This window comes from Oncorhynchus gorbuscha, linkage group LG05 (assembly GCF_021184085.1).
Source record: "Oncorhynchus gorbuscha isolate QuinsamMale2020 ecotype Even-year linkage group LG05, OgorEven_v1.0, whole genome shotgun sequence".
Taxonomy (NCBI): domain Eukaryota; kingdom Metazoa; phylum Chordata; class Actinopteri; order Salmoniformes; family Salmonidae; genus Oncorhynchus; species Oncorhynchus gorbuscha.
Window position 1 is genome coordinate 63,525,578 of NC_060177.1, and position 25,667 is coordinate 63,551,244.

At 40.9% G+C, this 25,667-nt stretch overlaps 2 protein-coding genes across 2 annotated transcripts; one reads left to right on the top strand and one right to left on the bottom strand.

Moving 5' to 3' along the window:
- Nucleotides 1–2,402: 2,402 nt before the first annotated feature.
- slc25a37 (solute carrier family 25 member 37) lies at nt 2,403–13,406 on the top strand. Its single transcript, XM_046350628.1, has 4 exons — nt 2,403–3,083; nt 8,905–9,133; nt 9,363–9,419; nt 9,585–13,406. Exons 1-4 carry the CDS (start codon nt 2,889–2,891, stop codon nt 10,115–10,117), a joined length of 1,014 nt encoding a protein of 337 aa, XP_046206584.1. The 5' UTR covers nt 2,403–2,888; the 3' UTR covers nt 10,118–13,406.
- A 10,558-nt stretch (nt 13,407–23,964) lies between these two features.
- LOC124035209 (homeobox protein Nkx-3.1-like) lies at nt 23,965–25,137 on the bottom strand. Its single transcript, XM_046348640.1, has 2 exons — nt 24,850–25,137; nt 23,965–24,639 (listed from the first exon to the last, which is right to left on the bottom strand). Exons 1-2 carry the CDS (start codon nt 25,049–25,051, stop codon nt 24,233–24,235), a joined length of 609 nt encoding a protein of 202 aa, XP_046204596.1. The 5' UTR covers nt 25,052–25,137; the 3' UTR covers nt 23,965–24,232.
- Nucleotides 25,138–25,667: the final 530 nt, after the last annotated feature.

Below are 25,667 nucleotides of genomic sequence, written 5' to 3' on the forward strand. Positions count from 1 at the left end.
ACAAGAAAGGAAGACCCAGAGTTACCTCTGCTGCAGAGAATAAGTTAATTAGAGTTAACTGCACCTCAGATTGCAGCCCAAATAAATGCTTCACAGAGTTCAAGTAACAGACACACCTTGACATCAACTGTTCAGAGAAGACTTTGTGAATCAGGCCTTCATAGTTTAATTGCTCCAATGAAACCACTACTAAAGGACACCAATAAGAAGAAGAGACTTGCTTGGGCCAAGAAACACGAGCAATTGACATTAGACCAGTGGAAATCTGTCCAAATTGGAGATATTTAATTCCAACCGCTACGTCTTTGTGAGACACAGAGTAGGTAAACAGATGATCTCCGCATGTGAGGATCGCCCCGTAAAGCACAGAGGAGGAAGTGTGATGGTGCGGGGGGTGTTTTGCTGGTGACAATGTCTGTGATTTATTTCAAATTCAAGGCACACTTTACCAGCATGGCTACCACAGCATTCTGCAGCGATATGCCACTCCATCTGGTTTGCGCTTAGTGGGGCAATCATTTGTTTTCAACAGGACAGTGACCCAAATCACACCCCCTGGCAGTGTAAGGGCTATTTGACCAAGACGGAGAAATGATGGAGTGCTGCATCAGATTATCTGGCCTCCACAATCACCCGACCTCAACCTAATTGAGATGGTTTGGGAGGAGTTGGACTGTAGAGTGAAGGAAAAGCAGCCAACAAGTGCTCAGCATATGTGGGAACTCCTTCAAGACTGTTGGAAAAGTATTCCTCATGAAGCTGGTTCAGAGAATGCCAAAAGTATGCAAAGCTGTCATCAAGGCAAAGGATGGCTATTTGAAGAATCTAAAATCTCAAATACACTTTTTTTTGGTTACTATGTGATTCCATATGTGTTATTTCATAGTTTTCATTTCTACACTATTATTCTACAATGTAGAAAATAGTAAAAAATAAAGTCTCAAACCATAAACTTTACAACCCCCCCAACACACATACATGCATATTGACACCACACACACACCCATTCCCATTCCTTCACATTCTTCACATATGCAGCTGCTACTTTCTGTTTATTATCTATGCATAGTCACTTTACCCTTACCTACATGTACATATTACCTCAATTATCTTGGCTAAGCTACCACTGCACATTGGCTCGGTACTGGTACCCCTTGTATATAGCCTAATTATTGTTATTTTAATGTGATACTATTTCTCCATTAGTTTAGCAAATTTTTCTTACTAACTTTTAAAAAGCTGCATTTTTAAAAACCTTTATTTTACTTGGCAAGTCAGTTAAGAACAAATTTGTATTTTCAATGACGGCCTAGGAACAGTGGGTTAACTGCCTGTTCAAGGGCAGAACGACAGATTTTGTACCTTGTCAGCTCGGGGATTTGAACTTGCAACCTAATAATTCATATTTTCTGTTGCTGCAGCCTGCAGGATTATTTTCCTTCTGTAGCAAACTGGCTCAAAATAAATTCCTATATCTGTGACTTCCAAGCAACAAGTCTCAAATTTCAATCATACAGGCTTGTTGGTCTGGGAAAAACCACATAGGAAACCACATTTGGGGTAGACACACTTCTACTAAAAAGGGGGAGGTTGAACATTGTCTGTTTCAGATTGCTCTACTACCATGTACTGAACACATGGTGTGTGATAAGGGGACCACAACCCTGCTAATCTACACACCCACCCCTAGGCACCCACCCTCGGTGAGGAATACACCCTACTTTACTTTTTGATGGGATTACAGCACTATGGCCCAGCCCAGTCAAAATATACATTTACTACCAAACACTGGTATTGAATAGCACCACAAACCACCAAAACAAATTATTTTTAAAAATCAAACAAACCAGAGTGGGATAAATCTGTTTACTTTCTTAATTCAGTTTACCTTATGCAATATGACATACAGTATGCAGTGCCATATGCATTTAACATCATACGTAGGACTACCATTGACAAATAAAGCTCGTAGAAAAAAAGGCTTGGAAAAAGGCTACATCACTATCAGCATGACATACATAGTAGGGGTTTAATGTGCATCAGCCTAGCCTGTTTCCACTCCTTGTAGGCTTCTCCATGCTAGCAGCACTCAGCTCATGTTGATGATATTTTGAGTGATTCCTCATGCCACATGCTGTATTATATTGGCAATTTAGGTTGTTTTAATAAGGGTAAACATGTATTACTTTTGAAATAGACAGGAACCAATTACCTTTGTGACCCCTTTGTCCATATTATGGTTAATGAGGGAGTTATTTAAGCTGCCCAGGGTTGAACCGGTCAATGGCCCATCACTTCATTGGGTGAAAGGAGGGAGGAGCACCTTTCTCAAAATGAACAGTAATCGGCAGGGCTCGGTCATGTTGTCAACAAAGCAGTAGCATGATACATCTTCCAGAAACATACAACTTTTCCATAAAACAATTGTAATAAGTTTCACTGGGAAGGCAGATAAATCGTTTTTTTATAAAGCAATCACATTTGCATGGGAAAACCCAGAATCCTACTAATCCCTCGTGTTCAACTACGTCATTTTTGTTTTGAGCAGACTTCTCTGTTTGACAGAGCCCGGTTCCAAATCGAATGCGAACAAATTTCCGCCGGTGCAACACGAGCGCCCGGACGAAATTAATCGAACCCCCTCATTGAAAAGCGCTGTCAATTCTGTAAACAGGCTAGCACTAGTGGGCTACTTTTCATTGGACAATTCCGGCTGTTGGTTCCGCCTCATTTTCGATTTTCTGGAATTTCATTGCTCAAACTAGACAGCTATCGTGTAGTCTTCTGACGTCATCTAGGCGCTGGAACTGGTTGATAATGTTGTGGTTGTCCATGCCGCCGATTCAGTGCTTGTTTGTAAAGATCTCCTTTTGATCAGTCTCCCCCGCATGGAGTTGCGTGCTGACCCGGTGGTGGCAACCTTGGACATGTCGGAGATTAAGGGTAAAGATGGGGAGCCTTCGGAAGGCGACGGTGACTACGAGAGTTTGCCAGCGCATGCCTCATTGACAATCCACATGACAGCAGGAGCCGTGGCTGGAATCCTGGAGCACACCGTGATGTACCCCGTGGACTCTGTCAAGGTAGGCTTGCTAGCCCATCAACCAAGTGATGGGCTCAGTAACACTTTTCATTCGTATAATTATGCATTTATGCTTTCCAACTCATCAGCACGCAGGGGAGGAAATAACCTTACCAGTTTAAATGTGTAAACGCTAGGTAGTTGGCTAGCTAGCTAGACGCTAGCGCTAATTAGCCAGCTACTAGCCAGCCAACTTACGCGTTATGAGACATGCCTTAGCATAGCAAGACACTCGCTCGCATATGTGAAATTCTCCCGGTCTTCCTGAAAGTACTCACCCTGTTAATGAAACATCATGCAATTGAACGTTTCCAGTATTTAACCGCACTGCACACTACAGCTGCTAACCAGCTAAGTTAGCTAGCTTGTTTGCTAAAACTTTATAAAATCCAACAACCTTCAAGTTCAGAGTGAAGCATGGACATGTATACATAGTTATCTGACATTACACACTCAGTGCCCATTTGTTCTATACAATTCTTTATCTTACCCACATCTGAACTTATTAAACTGGTTGTCAGACAATTGAGGCAAACAGGTGAAGGTCACATGGCTGTGTGCCAGGTTAGAGCTGTCAAAGGTGCTCAAATTTAGGTAACATTGTGGTCAACTGTAGCTAGTGGTTATTGTAAAATATACTAAACCAAATAATTTATTTCTGGACAAGTCAAAGTTTATAGGCTTCTAGGTAACCTATAGTATAAGAGGACATACAAGTAATGAGTAATTGGCTTTGAACTCTGTACCCTGCTATGCCCACTCATTGCATACCAGTAGTTATTTCCCAGATCATTTCATGAAGTTCATTCATACATTTTTATTTAAGTACATTGCATGTACATTTGAAACATGTTTGACTTGACAAATCAATAGAGAACACTGACTACCTACAGAGAGTAAAGCTTGTGGCAAGAAAAATGCATAGGCTACATGGTCCAACATTTTTAATCAGTCAGACCATCAGAATGAGATGATCGGATATGGAGCCAAATTAGCCCGTGTCTCTTCAACAGGGTTACACAAGCCATTGTCGCCACTTCCTCCTCTGTAACGGCAAGAATCTGTAGTTGGACCTTTCATGCTGCCCATCTTACAACGTAAGGTTTTAGAGCCAGACTTTACACATCTAGTCAACACAGCCAAACCTAGCCACAGTGTTTCATTAACTCTGCTGCTGGGCTGTTCCACCAATTAGGTGCCCTTGAGCACTAACTTGGTGAGAAAAAGTTATATTTCACCTAATTTTAACATTCTATCATAAAGAGCACATGTTCAATTAAAAAAATGTTTTCCCCTCGCGACAAAAAAATAAGTGACAGGGTTGACCGTGATAGGGTAGAAAATCCCCTTGTGACGGGGGAATGGAAGCTTGTGTGAAACAGGGAGGGGCAATTGAATGCAAGCTTCACAAAACATTTTACACGGTTAAAACATTTGTAGCCTGTCTATGGGGAATAGGGTTGACGTGTTATGCTCGACCGCTCAGTGTTCCACCACAGAACACCAGAAAATGTAGTAAAAGAGTAGAAGCAGCTCACCTGCTTTTCCACTATTATTTGGCTATTCAATGTTTCTTTTAGAATTTCATTTTTCAAAAGGAATAGTTTCACAATGTTAAAATGTGTTCAGTTCACATAACAGGTTTGACCTTCAAACAGGTTGTTGTTTTTTACCTTAAAAGTAATATTCAGAAATCACTTTCAAAGCAACAATATTAACGAGGGCTTTACAATAATGTTGAAGTGCGTTAATCTTCCTAGAAGTCAGAGGATGCACGGCGGGACATGTCAAAATGCTGCATTTTGGCACTTTAGCAAGTCTTATTCCCCTTAAAATTAAATATTGGTGCACAATTTATACTTAACGTATGAAATGGATGCAAAAGGCACTCATTTTGTGGACGACCCTGCTATGAACTTGTTTTTTTTTATGGAGGAATGGTTTAGAGTTAAGTAGATATACTATAGGCCTACTTCTAGTAACTATACGTCCCTCTGTGCCACTACTATAAGTGTTATCTTCATGTCCCAATGGGCGTAAGCATTTGGAATCAGTCAGAAAAAGGGTGTGTGCACAGTCTTTCTCTTATACAGCTGATTAGCAAACTGCCATACAGCCTCTGCAAGCCATAGGATTAATTCCTGAAATGCATTTACACTCATGCCATGCACACACATTTAATCATTACTTTTCGTTTAAAAGAAACACAGAACACACTGACGTCCACAGCCACCAGTAGGTTCTGGTCTCCCAGTTCTATCACATTAGGGTGACTTTAACCCCTACAGTGTGTGAGGTTTCTCAAGCTTCTGAAGTTAGCTTGCTACTGCTGAGCCCCTCCCCGCTGAAGAGTTAAAGCGGTGGTGGCACACAGAAACAGAGATTCCCTGCCCCATGTCTACACTACAACCTCCATTCATTGTCATGGAAGAGTGGGGGGAAAAACAGTACTTCTTATGCTGGCCATAGAACCTTAATGAATTCTGCTGTTGCCAGCTCTGCTTTTCTCTCCAGCCCAAAACAAGCAGGATGAGCTGGTGCAATTTTTTTTTCTTCTTTTTTTTTTTCCACTCCAGTACCCAATGGGTCCCCTTCTTCCTCGCCAGTTGGAAGGGTTCCATTAATGTTAAAACTGAAATAGTTTTTGAACCAAAATCTTCTGTAAGAAATACAGTTACTGAAACTATTTGAGTTGATCAGGTGGCTGTATTGGAGATGGGAGTTTGGGGTATACTTGTGTTATAATGGCTTCAGAGTTAGCCTAGCCCTAGATCCTGGTAGCATATATTTACTAATAGTTTTATTACTCTGTCATCACCAAAACGTCTTATTTTGAGAAATGTACTGCTTCCTGTCATGAAGTAGTTCTTAAAGGTCCAATGCAGCTGTTTTAAATATCAAATCATTTCTAGTAAAAAAAAAAGTACCTTACTGCGATTTGTTTTCAATTAAAATGTTAAAACCACATCGCTTCTTGGTGAAGATAAATTCTTGCTTGAGAAATTTATCTAGGACTGAGTGAGGTGCCTCATTGGACGAGACTAATGGGGTAGCTGTTATTGGCAGAGAGGTTTGGAACCCACTTTATTGGTCTATTAACATTTATATTGTCAGGCAGACCAAAACACCATCCCACCAAAGCAGCCTGAAATTTCCAGTAGCATTTTCAAACCGCTCTTACACTAAAAGGCCGTTGTCATTTTCACAATTTCAGTATTATTCCAACCTCAGTGTGGAAATGTATATAAAATCACATCTTTGACTGCTCTGTGTCTTTAAGCCCATCAGGAATGCATTTCCTGGTAGTAAACTGAGATCAGTGGCAGTAGAATGCAAACAAATGACTCATTGTGTGCCATGCAGCAGATTTATTTCTCCTAATTATTGTTTTTGGAGATTTTACATTACTTAATTGTCGGACAAGGTGAGGAAATAAATCAAATGAAGTAAGGTCTAAAAGTTTGTCTAATATTCAATCAATAGGTTTGTTTCCTGGTTCTTTGGCACGGCATGGCACAGCCAGAAAGAGTAGCCATTTGAATGGCCAGAGGCATTGTACCGTCACTGTGATAAACGCCAACTGGGATAAAGCTAGCTCTGTTTTGTCAAGTTGCCTAATGATTACAGACAGAGGCAGGCAAAGTTGCTCTCTCTGTAAGGCTGAGGCCAGAAGTACTTAATGAGCATAGAGTTTCAAAAAATAGTAAGATGTTTGACAGCAGTCTCATTCTGTACTCTTTCTTCACCTCTTTGCTCAATTTCTTTTTAGAAACATTTTGCTTCAGTGGTGCTTAAGGGGGACTCTTATCACTTAAAGTAGGATCTGGCAGGGGGTGGCCAGAACCTGGGCAGAGGTCCAACATGTATCAGTATTACAGCTTTGAGCCCCCTTCCCACCTTCCGTCTGCAGGTGTATCTCATTCTCCACACATATCAACTGCTTGTGTATTGGTTTTTTCTTCTCCCCTTTAGAGCTCAACTACTGTAGTACTCCTGCAGGAATGTGATTATATTATTAAAGTAAATAGTATTAAATATAAATGTATAGACCTTAAAAATTGTATATTTGTCTGTAATACAGTACATCATGCACCCTAACTGATATCATGCAGAGATAATCCTGTGAAACTGTCCTGTGTGGTGGTTTCTCTAGAGCAAAGCTGCTAAGTAGATGGAATTACTTGGATGTGGAGGCTGAGATAATAACATAATGGGGAGGTAAGCTACAGACCTGCAGTCGGCTTGCTGCTGGTAACTAAGGGCTGAATCCTAACTCACTCAAGGATTAGGCCTACATTGTTAAATTGTGAGCCAGGTTTTCCTGAGTAGAGCCTTTTTTGTTTACAAAAGTACTCTCACTAGGCTAACTCATTTGTCCCCTTGTGACAATATCTCTCTGTTCTCCCAGGCGTCGATCAGATGTGGAAAAAAAGTTAATACAAAAACCTGAACAGTTGAGGACCAAAGCTGCTTGGAGTTGGAGTAGGATCAAAGTCCTAGTTCGGAATTGTTTGAGCAAATCTGCACGTACGCGTGTTTGATAAATGAATGAATGAAGGTTGTTGTTTCCAATTCAATTGTCTAATCTTGTCTCTGGCTAGTTGGTGTGCCTTGTTATGGTGGGTATACATTATTCCATACATTTTGCCTAAGTAATAACAGTACTATAGATATATATATATATCTATCTCTCAAACATTAGAAACACCTTCCTAATATTGAGTAGCGCCCCCTTTTGCCCTCTGAACAGCCTCAATTTGTCGGCACGGTGTCGAAAGCGTTCCACAGGGATGCTGGCCCATGTTGACTCCAATGCTTCCCACAGTTGTCAAGTTGGCTGGATGTCCTTTGGGTGATGGACCATTCTTGATTCACACAGGAAACTGTTGAGTGTGGAAAAACCCAGCAGCATTGCAGTTCTTGACACAAACTGGTGTGCTTGACACCTACTACCATACTCTGTTCAAAGGCACTTAAATATTTTGTCTTGCCCATTCGCCCTCTGAATGGCAAACATGCACAATCCATGTTTCAAGCCTTAAAAATCCTTCTTCAACTAGTCTCCTCCCCTTCATCTACACGGATTGAAGTGTACTTAACATGTGACATCATCAATAAGGGATCATAGCTTTCATCTGGATTCACCTGGTCAGTCTTTCAATGAATGAGCAGGTGTTAATGTTTTGTAGACTACAGATAAGACATTGGATTCACTCTTTCAAAGATGCGTTGAGAGAAATGAGTAATGTCACCTATGAGTAAAAGATGACTACAGAAGCAGTCTTGAAGGCACATACAGAAATCATTGTCTCCTTGAGGTAGAGCTCAACAATGTATGTGATAAGTGTAGAGTTTTTGTTCAGTTTGACAAACTTAAACTCAAAGTTTGATGAATCCCTCAAGCCTCCAGATGTATCTGAAGGAAATGTAATTGATATTTTATTGTTGGGGGGGGTGGAAGGAAACAAGGCAATAAGCTAAGAAAGATAAAAAATGGCATGTCTTTTGGGCTGCACTACATTTTGGGCTAAATAAAAACATTGTGCTGTCCAAATAACTTGGCGTGTCAGGGTATAACAAAGAACTGACACAGCCCCCCACCCTAGGCCTGGGACAGACGCATCACTCAGAAAGGACATGAGTTCCGCCAAGAACAGATATCAAAAACATGGTGAGACATCACAGGAGAAACAATTACCTCAGAAACAGACAGCCCAGGTGAGTGTGTAGGTTTGACTACAGTCTGTAGTTTAGCAGGTTGTACAGACTACTTCATGAGAAGCTAGGGTCTCTCACTTAAAATATCCCTCTTCTTTCTCTAGACCAGGATGCAAAGTTTGCAGCCAGACCCTAAGGCTCAGTACAGCAGCGTGTATGAGGCCCTAAGAAGGATCGTCCGGACAGAGGGTCTCCTCAGACCCCTGAGGGGCCTCAACATCACAATGCTGGGGGCCGGCCCTGCTCACGCCCTCTACTTTGCCTGCTACGAACATGTCAAGCGCACACTCAGCGAGGTCATTCAGAATGGAGGAAACAGCCACATAGCCAATGGTGCAGTACAGTTCTGTTTCCCTTGGAATTCTAACTCTCATTACATACTGACCACTGGAAGGTCAGGGAACATGGCACAGGAAGAAGTTAATTGTTTTGGTAGTTGTGCTGGCAGTTTTGATAAACTAACATTATAAACAATTGGCTTGGTTAGAACTGATGTATTATTACGTGAGGTATTGTATGTTGATGGGTGGTAAACATGCCTGAATGTCTTTGTTCCATCTAGGACTGGCAGGCTGTGTGGCCACTGTGCTGCATGACGCAGTCATGAACCCAGCTGAAGGTAAGGCTTTGAAAGGGGGCTTTGGGTTTTTTGTGACTTTTTCAATTAGAAATCAAGATGGTAACAAACCGTTCTAGCTGGAGGGGGGAGGGTTATACAGTATATTAACCCCCTTCTCTTTGTTCCCCTGTCTGTGTGGTGGTGCTGTCCTTCATGGTGTCTTAGTGGTGAAACAGCGGATGCAGATGTACAACTCTCCCTACCGGAACCTGTTGGACTGCGTTGGGACTATACAGCGCACTGAGGGGCTCGCAGCCTTCTACCGCAGCTACAGCACACAGCTGGCCATGAACATTCCCTTCCAGGCTGTCCACTTCATGACATATGAGCTGATGCAGGAGCGGCTCAACCCCCACAGACAGTACCACCCCGGCAGCCACGTGTTGTCTGGGGCTGCGGCAGGGGCCGTATCTGCAGCCATAACCACCCCGCTGGACGTGTGTAAGACCCTGCTCAACACACAGGAGAACGTAGCGCTCAGCTCCATACACATCAGTGGTCACCTCACAGGGATGGCCAACGCCTTCAGGACAGTGTATCGCCTCGGTGGCACGGCTGCCTTCTTCAAAGGAATCCAGGCCCGGGTCATATACCAGATGCCCTCCACTGCCATCGCCTGGTCAGTCTATGAGTTCTTTAAGTATGTCCTGACCAAGCAGCAGATGGAGCGAGAGGCTGGGCCAGCTGGCCCAGTCTGAGGAAGGGCTGTGGACACCGCAATGTGACCACACCTGTACAAGAGGCTCCTGGTTCTCCTGTGGGATCAATGCAAAAAGCCTCACGGTGACATCGTGTTCATAATTTATATCTGTGTGTGCTTTTGTATAATAACTCAAAGGGAAGTCACTGCAGTGGAGGAAGTTTGAAAGACTTGCTGTGGTAGACTGTGGCACTCCTTACCCTTCACTTTCCTACCCAGCAAGCCCTTCCATTGTGCACTGTCATTCATTAGAGGAGTGGAGGCTGTTACAGGAACTGCACAGAGATGTACACAGAGAAAAGGTCATCTTCATATGGCAACAGGCCCTTTTCCCAAATCACCTGTTCACTAAGCACACAACACTACCAACTTCATCTATCACTATCTGGTGACCGTATTTTCATGATTATGTTGGGTTACATTCATACAGTATGTTTGTAGATCTGATATGGGAACGTTTTATTTATTTGATTTGCTTACCATGGCTTGCATTTGATGGATTTGGAAGATACACATAGTCGTTTGCTTGTTTTATTTCCTTGTGTATTTATAAAGGACTGTTTTATTGAACACATTCCTGAGTTTCGCTGCACAGTAGACACAATTGCGCTTTCAAAGTGCCTCTTTAGCATTGACGGCAGCCACAACTTTAAAGTGTTTTGTGTTGTCCATGTCCTTAATAGAAATGGATTGGATCAGTCACCATTAACATAATCGTTGTTTGCCATTGAAATGTAAATTAAATCGTATGATCTTTATATGTTACCTTTTCATCAATCATAGCAAGAAACCACTCGTTAAAACCAAATGTACTGAAATAGGACCATGTTATTTTTCCTTGGCCAGAAGGTTGCTCTCATACAATGTGCCTATAATCTGAGCTAGCCTAAACCTTTCAAGATGAGGGCCTGTTTTCTATTCTGTGTTGGAAATGCAGTTCTGAGGGTTAAATTTCCTTTTGGCTGAACCACTAAATGTTGTGCTGGGTTTTCTTTACTTTAGATAGGTCTTCATTCTAACCTCTGCGCCAGTCAATGTCTGCAGTAGTTTAGTAGTTCAGTTTCAGTAGTTTATTTTGACCACCCAGTGAAGTGAGTATTGCCTCCCTTTCCTTAGAGGTTACTGGAATTCCTCTCAATAATAAAGGTGTATAGGCCATAACGGCCCAAATATTAGCCTTGTTTGAGCACAGTAGTATGCTCTGGGCTCTCACCAATGTGAGTGTTCGAGTGTATTATATAACAATCTATGTTGCAGAGAAGAGGCAGTGTTTTATATATTTTAGTGAGTGATTGTTTCCCAGGAGGCATTTCATGATGCTGGTCCTCAGGTGAACCAAACCTCAGCATCAAACCTGTAAGAGGCTGGTGGCAAGGACTGCCTCATCTCTGCATACAGACACATCTGGGATGTTCATATTTAGCTTTGGAGTAAAATATCATGCTTGTAATAATGTACTTAGTTTATATCTCTAAAATGATTTTATGTGTGATGAGCAGATTTGACAGATTCTCAAACTACTACAAAACAAATAAAACATTCAATGTTAGACAGCAGAATTTGGAATGAGTACCACTGCAGCCAATGGCAGTTAATCGGGCGAATCCTTTAAGCATTTGGTACAGTCTGTGACAATGGGCCCATTACTAATGGGTTACCAGATCAGCTGGTTGGCACGCTCTATTTATTAGACTTTTTTTTTGGCCCATTTTAGTCACTTCCTGTGCTCTCCCTGCTCTCTTCCCAGCCTCTTGGCTCTGAGTTTTCCGCTCAGAAGGCAGACATTCCTCCACATATTGCTGTAATCCACAGAGCTGCAAGATTTGTTTGTTTGCTTTTAATGAAATGTTGTTGGGTTTGTTCACCAGTGAAGTACAGCTGGTTCTATGAGATCTCCAAAGGTCCCAGTCCCTCAAATATAGGTTTATTCCTTGTTAAAGATCCCAAAGATATGTATTGTATGATTTCCTATTTGCAAACCTGTAGTGGTGAACATACCTGTAAAATGAAGCACTCATTCTTGTCCTCGTACTTATTGGCAGTCCTCTCATTACAAGCATCATCTGCAAACAAAAAAAGCTTTAGCTTCTTATTCTTTGGACCTCTCTAGTTGAGCTAGTCATATAGCTGTCCTTATGATGTTCCAAAAGTCACTTTGTGCCTCAACATTTTCACAAGAGGTAGAGATGAGAATTTCTTCAAATGTTTCTGTGAAGACTGAAGTGTTTGGTTAAAGGGGACATTTAGTCTGAATGGAGACGAGCAGGTGAGCAGTGGTCTAACCTGTTGCAGTATTCATAACGGAGAGAATTTGGCCCACTGCATGACCATTTCTCTATTTACATTTGAAGTCCTTTTGAGACCTGTGGGTGTTTTTTTTTATAGAGTTACACAAATGTTTCTGCTAAATATCACAGCTATTGTTTATGTAAATGAATATGCAACACAGTAACACATTTAGGTTGATTTAAAGTCAATCTTATTGACAACAATACTGGACAGCTGAAGGTTAATTCATTTGATGTTTCTGGCATTGTTTATTACTATTTCTGAAAAAGAGGAACTCCAGACAAATGTAATGTATGTTACTTACTATACAAATGCCAACATGCCATTTCTGTTCTATGCATTTCATTCAATTTTAATGAATCTTATGTTTTAAGAAATGCTGGTCATACAGTTGATGGAATTAATTCCATTAAGAATCACTCGCCAGATATTACAAACAATACTGCTCCTATGCATTAATGTTGAGTAGAACTGACCTTTTTAAGAAACTTGGAGATCGAAATGGATAGTTACATGGACTGGATGATAATCAAATGTTTAAAATGGTCATTAGACTAATCCGGTTCAGGTATTTAGTCTTGCTTTAGCTTCTGAATCACTTTTGATAAAGTATCCACAGAACACAGGTCTTGTTTTGCTCAGACACATTACATTAGCCCAAGAGATCTAAGGAAAAATAAGTCTTAAACCCATGCTTATTGTCTAGCTTGTGTAACTTAACTGTGAGATAATTTCAATATAATGTACTTTTAATTATTATGTTTGCCCCATGAATAAGAGTGATTGTGTTAATGGAGATTTGGTGAATTTATATCTTATCTAGGGATGTTCATCATGTTACATCTTTGCTGCTTTTTTTGCGCACAAAACACCGGGGGAAACTGGGAAGATTTATGACAAGAGTGCCATCTACAGCACAAGAATGTTAAATGACTGTGGTAATGCTGCTACAGTGTATATAACACTGGAGCTGAAATAAAAATGCAGGTGATAAATGATATGTGCACTGGATTCTATTATTATTGTTAAACAATGTGATTTAATGGAGTGTCACTGAGGGCTCTGTCTTAAAGTATGTGGAAAGACCAGTCTGTACCTTGAACTTTATGACTTTAGAACCAATAGAGGGCACTATAGTTCATAATGGATTGTCACCTCAAAGCACACTGCTCACATGTGTTGTTGGAGTTGTAGCCAGGTGTCTATTTCTGAAAATTATGTGTGGTTATGGTGAGAGTTAGGGAATTTTTACAATGTTTAATTGTTGCATTTGATAAGGTATAATATTGACATATGCCTTAATAATTTTGAAATCACAGGCTTGTCGATTGTGGTTATTATGTGGTCATTTAAGATGTATATAAAATTGTGTTTGTGGATAAATGCCAGATTCCTTTTATGAAGGTTTTGTGCTGAAGACCAATGTGCTACATTTTTGCCCGTTGAAGACCTTTCAAAAATCCTATGACAGTTTGACAAGGCTACTTCCTGGAAAATGCAGTATCACTTTTGTAGTGTATTGTGTTGCATCATTGTATAACAGCATACCTTTATAACATTAACTACAATGCTATGAATGTAATCACTAACCACTCACACAATATGAGGACAGGGCATAAAATCCATGACAACCATCTGACGAGTCGGATGCAAGAGTATATCTGCTGATGGGAGAAAAAAAGGAGCTGTGCTGGTGCCATGGTACGTACATCAGGGATCCAGTTTCACCGCTGTCCAGGGAATCTTCCCTTGTGCAACGATCAGGGCTGATTAGAACCACTTTCAGCTCCAGCAAATTTGTTAGCCAGTCACGGCATATTAGAGCACTGACAATGCCTGTCTTTGTAGTGGAGTTAGGTTTTTCTCTGTCTTTAAAGGAAGTAATCTCTTTGTTTTCCAAAGTATGAGTGGGTACCATGAAGAGCAGCATGATGGTGTCACGACCACACTATGCTGAATCTTAAGGGCCAATCAGATTCACAGAGAGATAGACCGTTAAAGCACAGAGCTAAACAGGAAAAGTGCAGGATTTAAAATTAAAAAAACATTTTTATTCTGTCTATTTGTTTCTGTTCAGACATTAGGGGCACATTTCCATGAACTCACTTCACTTTTGTCATTATAGATATACAGTGGGGAGAACATGTATTTGATAACCTGCAAAATCGGCAGTGTTTCTTACTTACAAAGCATGTAGAGGTCGGTAATTTTTTATCATAGGTACACTTCAACTATGAGAGACGGAATCCAAAACAAAATCCAGAAAATCACATTGTATGATTTAAGTGATTAATTACCATTTTAATGCATGACATAAGTATTTGATACATCAGAAAAGCAGAACTTAATATTTGGTACATGTAATGATATTCGTCTGTTGTTTGAAGTGAGTCAGACCGAAATGCAGCGTGCAGGTTACTCATGACTTTTAATGAAGAAAATGCTGTACATGAAATAACTGAGAATACAAAACAACAAATGAGTGAAACTAATTACAGCCTATCTGGTGACTAACACAAAGACAGGTACAATCGCCCACGAAATACAACGCGCACTCAGGCTACCTAAATACGGTTCCCAATCCGAGACAACTAGAATCAGCTGACTCCAATTAGGAATCGCCTCAGGCAGCCAGGCCTAACTAGACACACCCCTAATAATACACACTCCCAATTAATACAAACCCTAATACGAAATACAACATATAAACCCATGTCACACCCTGGCCTACCCAAACATATAACAAAAACACAAGATACAATGACCAAGGCGTGACAGTACAGAAACCTTTGTTTGCAATTACAGAGATCATACGTTTCCTGTAGTTCTTGACCAGGTTTGCGCACACTGCAGCAGGGATTTTGGCAAACTCCTCCATACAGACCATACAGACCTTCTCCAGGGGTTTAGGAAAACTTGCAAAATCGGTAGTGTATCAAATACTTGTTCTCCCCACTGTACTTCAAAGCAACATTTATTTCCTCATTATTGATATCACAGGAATGAGTATTAAATTTATATGGTGTCCCTCTGTTCCCATGCAGATCCTCTTTCTACAGTATTGCAACTATGTACTCATGGTATGCTTTGGTGGCTCCATGTTACGATGGGGGCTTATGAGCCTCTGTGTGGGAAGGTGAATTGGGACCTCCCCCTTTTCAACCCCCCATCTTTGATTTTAGGAAAGACTGTACCGGTGGCGGAGAGACACTCCCTCTGTCTGAGCATAAAGAAATACGATGTGGAGGAAGAGAAACAGGGAGGAGGTTCTTTTACTCTACTGTGTTTGTAAATCAATGTACCATGTCCCTCACAGCTCCTGGAAGTGCAGGCTACACAATAGCACATGGGGTTATTATAGTTCTAACCTTCAGCTATGGCCGTCAACAAGCTCCTTTATCTTGATGGGCATGTTCTTTTACACCATGTTGCCAGAGACACACTGAGAGATACTGTCAGATTTCTAATTCGTCAAAACAGATGCTATCTCCTCTTCACTACCTGTGTCCTCCAAGGGCCTTGTTCACAAAATATAGCTTGCTAGAGATGAATGGGGATGTAGTCATCCTTTTTACAGTTATTCTTTCATTTAGAACATCTGTTTAGATTTGACTTCACACTCGCATAATAATGAGAAACCATAAGCCAGCAGCACCGGTACAGTGCAACTTATTGTTAGACTATGAAACATGCATAGTGAAACTACACTGAACAAAAATATAAACGCAACATTCAATAATTTCTAAGATTTTACTGAGTGACAGTTCAAGTAAGGAAATTAGTCAGTTGAAATAAATTCATTAGGCCCTAATCTAAGGATTTCACATACGTAACTGGGAATACGAATATGCATCTGTTGGTCACAGATACAGTTGAAGTCAGAAGTTTATGTACACCTTAGCCAAATACATTTAAACTCAGTTTTTCACAATTCTTGACATTTAATAGTAGTAAAAAATCCCTGTCTTAGGTCAGTTAGGATCTCCACTTTATTTTAAGAATGTAAAATGTCAGAATAATAGTAGAAAGTGATTTATTTCAGCTTTAATTGATTTCATCACATTCCCAGTGGGTCAGAAGTTTACATACAGTTAACTAGTATTTGGTAGCATTGCCTTTTAATTGTTTAACTTGGGTCAACCATTTTGGGTAGCCTTCCACAAGCTTCCCACAATAAGTTGGGTGAATATTAGCCCATTCCTCCTGACAGAGCTGGTGTAACTGAGTCAGGTTTGTAGACCTTGCTCGCACACGCTTTTTCAGTTCTGCCCACAAATTGTCTATCTAATTGAGGTCAGGGCTTTGTGATGGCCACTCCAATAACTTGACTTTGGTGTCCTTAAGCCATTTTGCCACACCTTTGGAAGTATGCTTTGGATTATTGTCCATTTGGAAGACCCATTTCCGACCAAGCTTTAACTTCCTGACTGATGTCTTGAGATGTTTCTTCAATATATCCACATAATTTTCATGCCTCATGATGCCATCTATTTTGTGAAGTGCACCAGTCCCCCCCTGCAACAAAGCACCCCCACAACATGATGCCCCCCCCCCCCCCCCCCCCCCCCCCTGTGCTCCACGGTTGGGTTGGTGTTCTTCAGCTTGCAAGCCTCCCCTTTTCTCCTCCAAAGATAACGATGGTCATTATGTCCAAACAGTTCTACTTTTGTTTCATCAGACCAGAGGACATTTCTCCAAAAAAGTATTACCTTTGTCCCCATGTTCAGTTGCAAACTGTACTGCTTTTTTATGGCAGTTTTGGAGCAGTGGCTTCTTCTTTGCTGAATGGTCTTTCAGGTTATGTCAGTATAGAACTTGTTTTACTGTGGATATAGATACTTTTGTACCCGTTTCCTCCAGCATCTTCACAAGGACCTTTGCTGTTGTTCTGGGATTGATTTGCACTTTTCACACCAAAGTACGTTCATCTCTAGGAGACGGAACACGTTTCCTTCCTGAGCGGTATGACGGCTGCATTGTCCCATGGTGTTTATACTTGCGTACTATTGTTTGTACAGATGAACGTGGTACCTTCAGGTGTTTGGAAATTGCTCCAAAGGATGAACCAGAATTCTTCTTCTGAGGTCTTGGCTGATTTCTTTAGATTTTCCCATGATGTCAAGCAAAGAGGCAATGAGTTTGAAGGTAGGCCTTGAAATACATCCACAGGTACACCTCCAATTGACTCAAATGATGTCAGAAGCTTCCAAAGCCATGACATAATTTTCTGGAATTTTCCAAGCTGTTAAAGGCACAGTCAACTTAGTGTATGTAAACTTGTAACCCACTGGAATTGTGATGCAGTGAATTATAAGTGAAATAATCTATCTGAAAACAATTGTTGAAAAAAAAATACCCTGATCAGGATGACTAGATGATGCAGATTATGTTCCCTGAGACAGTTTCTGACTTCGGTTGTGCAAAACCCACAGTTTCATCAGCTGTCCAGGTCACTGGTCTCAGACGATCCCGCAGGTGAAGAAACCGGATGTTGAGGTCCTGGGCTTGCGTGATTACACGTGGTCTGTGGTTGTGAGGCTGGCTGGACGTTCTGCCAAATTCTCTAAAACAACGTTGGAGGTGGCTTATGGTAGAGAAATTAACATTAAATTATCTGGCAACAGCTCTGGTGGACAATCATCATGCCAATTGCACGCTCCCTCAAAACTTCAGACATCTGTGGCATTGTGTGCCAAAACTGCACATTTTAGAGTGGCCTTTTATTGTCCCCAACACAATGACATGCTATTAAATCAGCTTCTTGATATGCCACACCTGTCAGGTGGATGGATTATCTTGGCAAAGGAGAAATGCTCACTAACAGGGATGTAAACAAATTTGTGCACAACACGGAATAAGCTTTTTGTGCGTATGGAAAATGTTTGCTTTCTTTTATTTCAACTCATGAAACATGTTACCAACACCTTACATGTTGCGTTTATATTTTTATTCAATGTAACCATGTAAGTATTACACTTTTTATAACTGTACAGTTACACATTATTTGTAAACAGGTTACTATTTGTTATTATTAATTTTATAGGGATATGATCCCTATATTTGATATTGGAGTTACCAGTTAAATACCACTGTATGTAACATGTTGGGTACGTTGCCTGAGTAGGATCCATAAGCTCCTCCTCAGGCTGAGTTAGTTATCGGTCTCAAACAGGTTATTGGCATGGCCTCGTCAAACCTCCAGATAAAGGCTTTGGTTATCTGAACTGGATCAGACCTCTGTCGACACTGGAGTTGTGCAACTGTAAACATACCCTTCCTCATACAGCCCCAGACCATGTCATCTTATCAGCAATGTTTGGATGATGTTGTCCTCATTTCTTTTTCTGTTTATCTGGCTACTCTTATAGCTAAAACTTCACTTTGTTTCTGTGTTCCTCACAATTTATTTGTTTTAGTGGGGGATTATTTTTCAAATAATTATTTCAATCTACAAGATATACCAGTGCATTCGGAAAGTATTCAGACCCCTTGACTTTTTCCACATATTCAAAAATGGACTAAATAAATAAAAGTCCTCCTCAATCTAGACACAATAATGACAAAGCGAAAATAGGTTTTTAGAAATATTTGCTAAATATTTACATAAGTATTCAGTCCCTTTGCTATGAGACTCGAAATTGAGCTCGGGTGCATCCTGTTTCCATTGATCATCTTTGAGATGTTTCTCCTACTTGATTGGAGTCCACCTGTGGTAAATTCAATTGATTAAACATGATTTGGAAAGGCCCACACCTGTCTATATAAGGTCCCACATTTGACAGTGCATGTCAGAGCAAAAACCAAGCCATGAGGTCAAAGGGATTGTCTAGAGACAGGAATCTGTCAATGCACCTATCTAGGTAAGCGTACCAAATAAATGTATTCAGCATGGAAGGTCCTCAAGAACAGAGTGTCCTCCATTATTCTTAAATGGAAGAATTTTGGAACAACCAAGACTCTTCCTAGAGCTGGCCACCCGGCCAAATTGAGCAATCTGGAGAGAAGGTCCTTGGTCAGGGAGGTGACCAAGAACCCAATGATCACTGACAGAGCTCCAGAGTTCCTCTGTGGAGATTGGAGAACCTTCCAGAAGGACAACCATCTCTGCAGCACTCCACCAATCAGGCCTTTATGCTAGAGTGGCATAAACTCCTCAGTAAAAGGCACATGACAGCCCGCTTCGAGTTTGCCAAAAGGCACTTAAAGGACTCTCAGACCATGAGAAACAAGATTCTCTGGTCTGATGAAACAAAGATTGAACTCTTTGACCTGAATACCAAGCGTCTGGAAGAAACCTGGCACCATTCCTATGGTGACGCATGGTGGTGGCAGCATCATGCTGTCGGGATGTTTTTCAGCAGCAGGGACTGGGAGACTAATCAGGATCAAGGAAAAGATTAACAGAGCAAAGTGCAGAGAGATCCTTGATGAAAACCTGCTCCTGAGCACTTAGGACCTCAGACTGTGGCGAAGTTTCACCTTCCAACAGGACAACGACCCGAAGCACACAGCCAAGACAACGCAGGAGTGGCTTTGGGACAAGTCTCTGAATGTCCTTGAGTGACCAAGCCAGAGCCCAGACTTGAACCTGATCGAACATCTCTGGAGAGACCCGAAAATAGCTGTGCAGCAACGCTCCCCATCCAACCTGACAGAACATGAGAAGATCTGATCACTTTTTTTCACACTTTTACAGTTAGTTTCATCAGCTGTTGTACATATGATACGAATCACACAGGAAAACAGAAATTTGACTACACTGGTACGATAAAAATGCATTTGCACCCACTACCCTCTTTGTATCTGAGATCAAATCAAGACAGGCTCTGCTCGAGCAAGGGGGACCAGTGATTATCAGGGGAGGAGATCAGAGTGGGTCTGTGCTGCAGGTGAATGCTGCTTGGTCTGACTCAGCGTCATGGCCCATTGTTACTGCCCTCACTCTGAGTGTCATGGATGAGAACTCATCTGTCCAGGAGAGCACCAGGAGAGGGGCTTCTGGAGAACAAAACCACCAACTCAAAACACGTCTGAGTCATGTACAATGAGTCACAAGAACAGGCCAATGACAATCAAGGTACATTGAGCTAAATTGAGATGGAGTAGTAGACAGCCCCTCCAGACACTGAGACCTCAGGCTTGGGAAAGCAGTGTCTCTGTCTCTGCTGATAAAAGCGAGCCCCTTGCCCTTTGGCAACATGCCTACAGGAGGCTATGTGATTGAGTGGGGTGAGGAGGCACCAAATACAAGCCATGGATTTCAGAGTTTGCTGGAAACAGTCAACTAGAGAGAGTACATTCCATAGCTGCCACAGAGGTGAGTGGGTGGCATTCCATTTTTCACCATGATATCTTACTCTAGGCTACCCTTACGCCACCCTGCCTATCTCAATGAAAACATTGTCAGTACAGAGATTGCTATTATTAACTGGCTTGACATTACTGAGAAATACAGTTTGGGTGGCTCTGTTTTACACAACCACATGCTAGTGGCAAGGACAATAGTGCTATCTTGTGTATCAATTTGACGTCAGGACAGGACAACAATAATGTCTGAGAGAGACAGATCTAGACAAGACATTTCCTAGATAGATGTTGTTGTTTTTTATGCTGAAGGTATGGCTACCTACAGTACCTGTATCTCCTGTTCCTGTTCCATCATCAAATATGTAATAAGTGTTTATTACTGATTTATAAAATATAAACAAAAACGAACTATAGTAGCCTACTTATAAAGCATTTGCAAAACCTTCATAAACCATTACAAAAATGCACCATAAAATGTTACCAAAGTATCACCACAATTACGTGTAAGATTGCCTGGCTGCCATGCGAGAGTCACATGCTGAACTCAACAACCATTTACTTGTGGACATTCTACCAATAGTGTTAGTCCCATATTTGATCCTGAAGGATACACTAACTTTGATTTCCCCCATAGCTCCATGTGTCCATCCCTTGCCTGTCTTACATCCCTTGCCTGTCTCAAGTGTGATTGTGGGGGAAACCATTTCACATTTCACGTAGTCACCACAATGAGGAACTGCCTTCAGTATAGGTCAATTAACTAAGGTCGATTTCCGAGCCCGCGAGGAGATCTAATTTGCATAATACAAACATCCCCATAAAAATCTATCAGTTTAATCTAGAGATTTTTTTTTCTTTCATGGGATGTGTCTCAATCAACCGCATCCTCTTATGTAAAACTTCCACATTTGTGGTGAAAGGTGACAGAGCTAGAGTGGAATTTGTCAGAAGGTGAGACATCCGGAAAATTGGTCTTCTTACAAAATCGTCTGTAGTGTCCGAACTATTATGAAATCTCTATGGAAAGATGAGACTCTCACGAACACATACATGTCTGTTGTTTTGCTCTAGGAAGCCCACTCCTCTGAAGGTCCCCCAGTACCAGTTGACAAAATGAATGGAATTGTATATATAGACAATGTTTAGTGCCAAATAAAAAGGGTTAAATACATGTAAAAAAAAATCATTATAGTAAAGTTTCCTGATCTTTCTTATACTGCTCAGATATAGGACAGACACTTCATAACAAACTTCCTTTAGATTTTTTTTGGGGGGGACTATCAGTTGTTCCATGTAGTGAATCTGTTATTCAATGTGTTTGTATGGGCTAATAGCAGTTAGGAAAATATTTTTTCATCAAATACATGTTTTGTATATTTTTTTGATACTTCAAGGGGTCTTAATTAAAAATCAATCAGCTAAATGATCCTTAGTATGACCTTCTTAAAACAATCCCATATAGCTATGTACAGGTTCCCAAACTGGGGTACGCGCAATGCCGTCGGGGGTACGCCAAATAAAAATGTGATTCACATTAAAAAATATATAAAAACTTGACCGCTTGCATGATGACGAGTTTCTCCCACAACTGGCCTATCTGGGTGATGTCTTTTCATGCCTGAATGATCTGAATCTAGGATTACAAGGACTCTCTGCGACTATATTCAATGTGCGGGAAAACATTGAGGCTATGATTAAGAAGTTGGAGCTCTTCTCTCTCTGCATTAACAAGGACAACACACAGGTCTTTCCGTCATTGTATGATTTATTTGCGTGGAAATGAACTCAAGCTTACCGGCAATGTAAAATCTAGTATATCGAAGCACCTGAGTGAGTTGGGTGCGCAATTACGCAGGTACGGTCCCGAAATGGATGACACAAACAACTGGATTTGTTATCCCTTTCATTCCCTGACTCCAGTCCACTTACCGATATCGGAACAAGACAGCCATCGAAATTGCAACAAGTTCTGTGAAAATGGAATTTAATCAGAAGCCCTGTCAGATTTCTGGATTGGGCTGCGCTCCAAGTATCCTGCCTTGGCAAATCGCGCTGTTAAGACACTGATGCCCTTTGCAACCACGTACCTATGTGAGAGTGGATTCTCGGCCCTCTCTAAGCATGAAAACTAAATACAGGCACAGACTGCTTGTGGAAAATGATTTAAGTCTGAGACTCTCTCCAATACAGCCGAACATTGCAGAGTTATGTGTGTCCTTTCAAGCACACCCTTCTCATTAACCTGTGATGAGTTATTCACAATTTTTGATGAACAAATACGGTTTTATATGTAAGATGGTTAAATGAAGAGCAAAATTATTGATTATTATTATATTATTATCTGTGCCCTGGTCCTATAAGAGTTCTTTGTCACCTCCCATGACCCGGGTTGTGACAAAAACTCACACTCATTCTTATGTTTAATAAATATATCGTATAGTGTGTGTGTGTGGCAGGCTTACAATGGCAAAAAACAACATTTGAGAGTGTGCTGACCCTGGTGCTAGAGGGGGTAAGCAGCTGGAGGTTGAATGTTTGAAGGGGTATGGGACTTTAAAAAGTTTGGGAACCACTGGCTTAGTAGAACCCCTCCCCGGCTCAGACAGGGTTTAGACTCTAGGTTTTTTTTAAAGACAAGTTGATGTCGAATCAAATCTCAGTTTAAATTGATGGATAGGGGCTATTTATCTGTTAAAGAAGACAAGCATTGTTGTTTAGAGAAGGCCCTCATCACTCAGGTTTTCCAGCCAAACCCTTATCTGCTCATGCAATTTGCTAGTATTATCAGAGTTTAACTACAGGTACAACCATTGTTTGCCTTGAGCAACAGTTTCTGTAGACCCTATTTCAAGCATTCATTCCTGCATGTAAGTATATACATTCAGTTTAAAGCGACACTTATGGCTCGCACAGGGAGAGGTGTTTGTCAAGAAATGGCTAAATAACTGTTGAGTCATACCTTATTTCCACAACCAGCCATGGCCAAGTACATAGTGTTCTTTATCTTAATCAACTCAGAGCTCAGAATAGTGCCATTTATGCTTGCTTAGCTGTAACTCAGCAAAATGGAAAGAGTAAACTTGAGTAAACACTGTTTCATTTTTAATAACCATAACTAGGCTACTCCCTAAATTAAATGGTGAGCTGCATGGGTACTGACAAATTTAGCACCACTTCCATTACTACAGCTGGCAAAACTTTTCATAGACCTTGACACTGCAATATCATTTGAGTTACTTAGTCTAAACATCAAATCAGTCACTCTTTATTTTCTTGCAACATACATTTTCAGGAAAAAAAACAAATAAATAACTATTTTTGCTGTGATAACATACTTATAGAGGTATAGGCTATGAATAAAAAATAATGACAGTTGACAGTTTATGACATAGGTAGGTTACAGTGTATAGCCATAGAAAAGTAGATCAAATACCTATGTTACATAATTAGCTTAACATGCTCCCTCATAAGGAATAGTGACCATATTGACATTAATATTATCCAGTAGATTTAATGTTCACCACAGAGTTGGTCTCCATGTGCGATTAAAGTCATACACATATGGTCGGAATTGATATGTTTTGTACAACGTGGTGAGAAGTGATGCTCTGACTAAATCGTCCTCTGTATTTAGTCCTTCTGACTTTTGAAATAAATCCGTACAGTATTCCGTAGCTTGCTGCTTGCGTTTGGTTTTGTATCTTCTGTTCTGAAACCAGATTTTAATTTGCGTCTCCGTCAGTCTCAACGTGTTAGCAAGATTGGCTCTTTCAGGAGCGGACAGGTACTTCTGGTGGTTAAATTTAGTCTCCAGTTCTAGCACTTGCAGATGCGAAAAGGCAGCGCGCGAGCGTTTCTGTTTTCCCGCTGATGTAAAACTTTTCATAGCATCTGGGGTGTTGGAACTAGAGCTGGCAATGGAATCTGTAAAAGAAAGTCATGATTAGCCCGTTTGTGGTACAAAATTTGACAATTGACAGGTGAGCTGCCTACTCCACAGGTTCATATATCGAATATTACCTTTTATAAATGGGTATGATTCCAGGGAATCTGGCACACCCCCGTCAAAATATACATTTGCCTATAGGCCTACACTTTCTTTAAGTTGCCTAAATAAGATCCCAATGTGCTCACCTTTCCGCGCTCCAAATGCGGTGTGCTTTGCGCAAAGTTCCGCGGACTGTGATACCTGATCGTGCTGTTGGTTATTCCATTGAGCGCATCCCTCCTTGGACTTGTGTGAAGAAGAGCACCTTACGTTTAGCCGTGTCTTTTCTTTAATGGACAAGATGTCCTCGATGAAAAATGAAGTTAGTGGCTTGACAGTCTCCGACATTTCTGCAGTTAGTAATCCAATTTATTTGCCAACGAATGTAGACTAAGGCTTGAAAGAAGCGCGCAAGCCAAGTACGGAATGTTGTCCCGGACACTGGGCTGACTCATATCTTAGTGGCGCCTCAATTTATACTAATACTGTAGTAGTCATGACAGCAGCAGCGAATGGCGAGGCGGGTCATCTCGTCGAATCAAATGCATCTCTGCCACATAGCAAATGATTAGAATTGCATGAATTAGTTGAATTAATAAGTTGCACAATTTTCTCTATGCCTCAATGTCAAATGTGTAGAACTGCAGAAAACTTCACAAATGTAAAGTACCAGTCAAAAGTTTGGACACACCTTCTCATTCAAGAGTTTCTTTATTTTTACTATTTTCTCCATTGTAGAATAGCAGTGAAGATATCAAAACTATGAAATAACACAGATGGAATAATGTAGTAACCAAAAAGGTGTTAAACAAGTCAAAATATATGTTATATTTGACATTCTTCAAAGTAGCCACCCTTTGCCTTAATGACAGCTTTGCACACTCTTGGCATTTTCTCAACCAGCTTCATCTGGAAAGGTTTACCAACAGTCTTGAAGGAGTTCCCACTTATGCTGAGCACTTGT

Excerpts from the sequence above, each read along its gene's own strand:
- slc25a37 (XM_046350628.1), top strand. The coding sequence starts at position 2,889 with ATGGAGTTGCGTGCTGACCCGGTGGTGGCAACCTTGGACATGTCGGAG. Across the intron at positions 9,134-9,362 it reads AAACAGCCACATAGCCAATG|GACTGGCAGGCTGTGTGGCC; the intron begins GTGCAGTACAGT and ends TGTTCCATCTAG. Across the intron at positions 9,420-9,584 it reads AGTCATGAACCCAGCTGAAG|TGGTGAAACAGCGGATGCAG; the intron begins GTAAGGCTTTGA and ends ATGGTGTCTTAG.
- LOC124035209 (XM_046348640.1), bottom strand. The coding sequence starts at position 25,051 with ATGTCGGAGACTGTCAAGCCACTAACTTCATTTTTCATCGAGGACATC. Across the intron at positions 24,640-24,849 it reads CGCATTTGGAGCGCGGAAAG|ATTCCATTGCCAGCTCTAGT; the intron begins GTGAGCACATTG and ends TTTCTTTTACAG.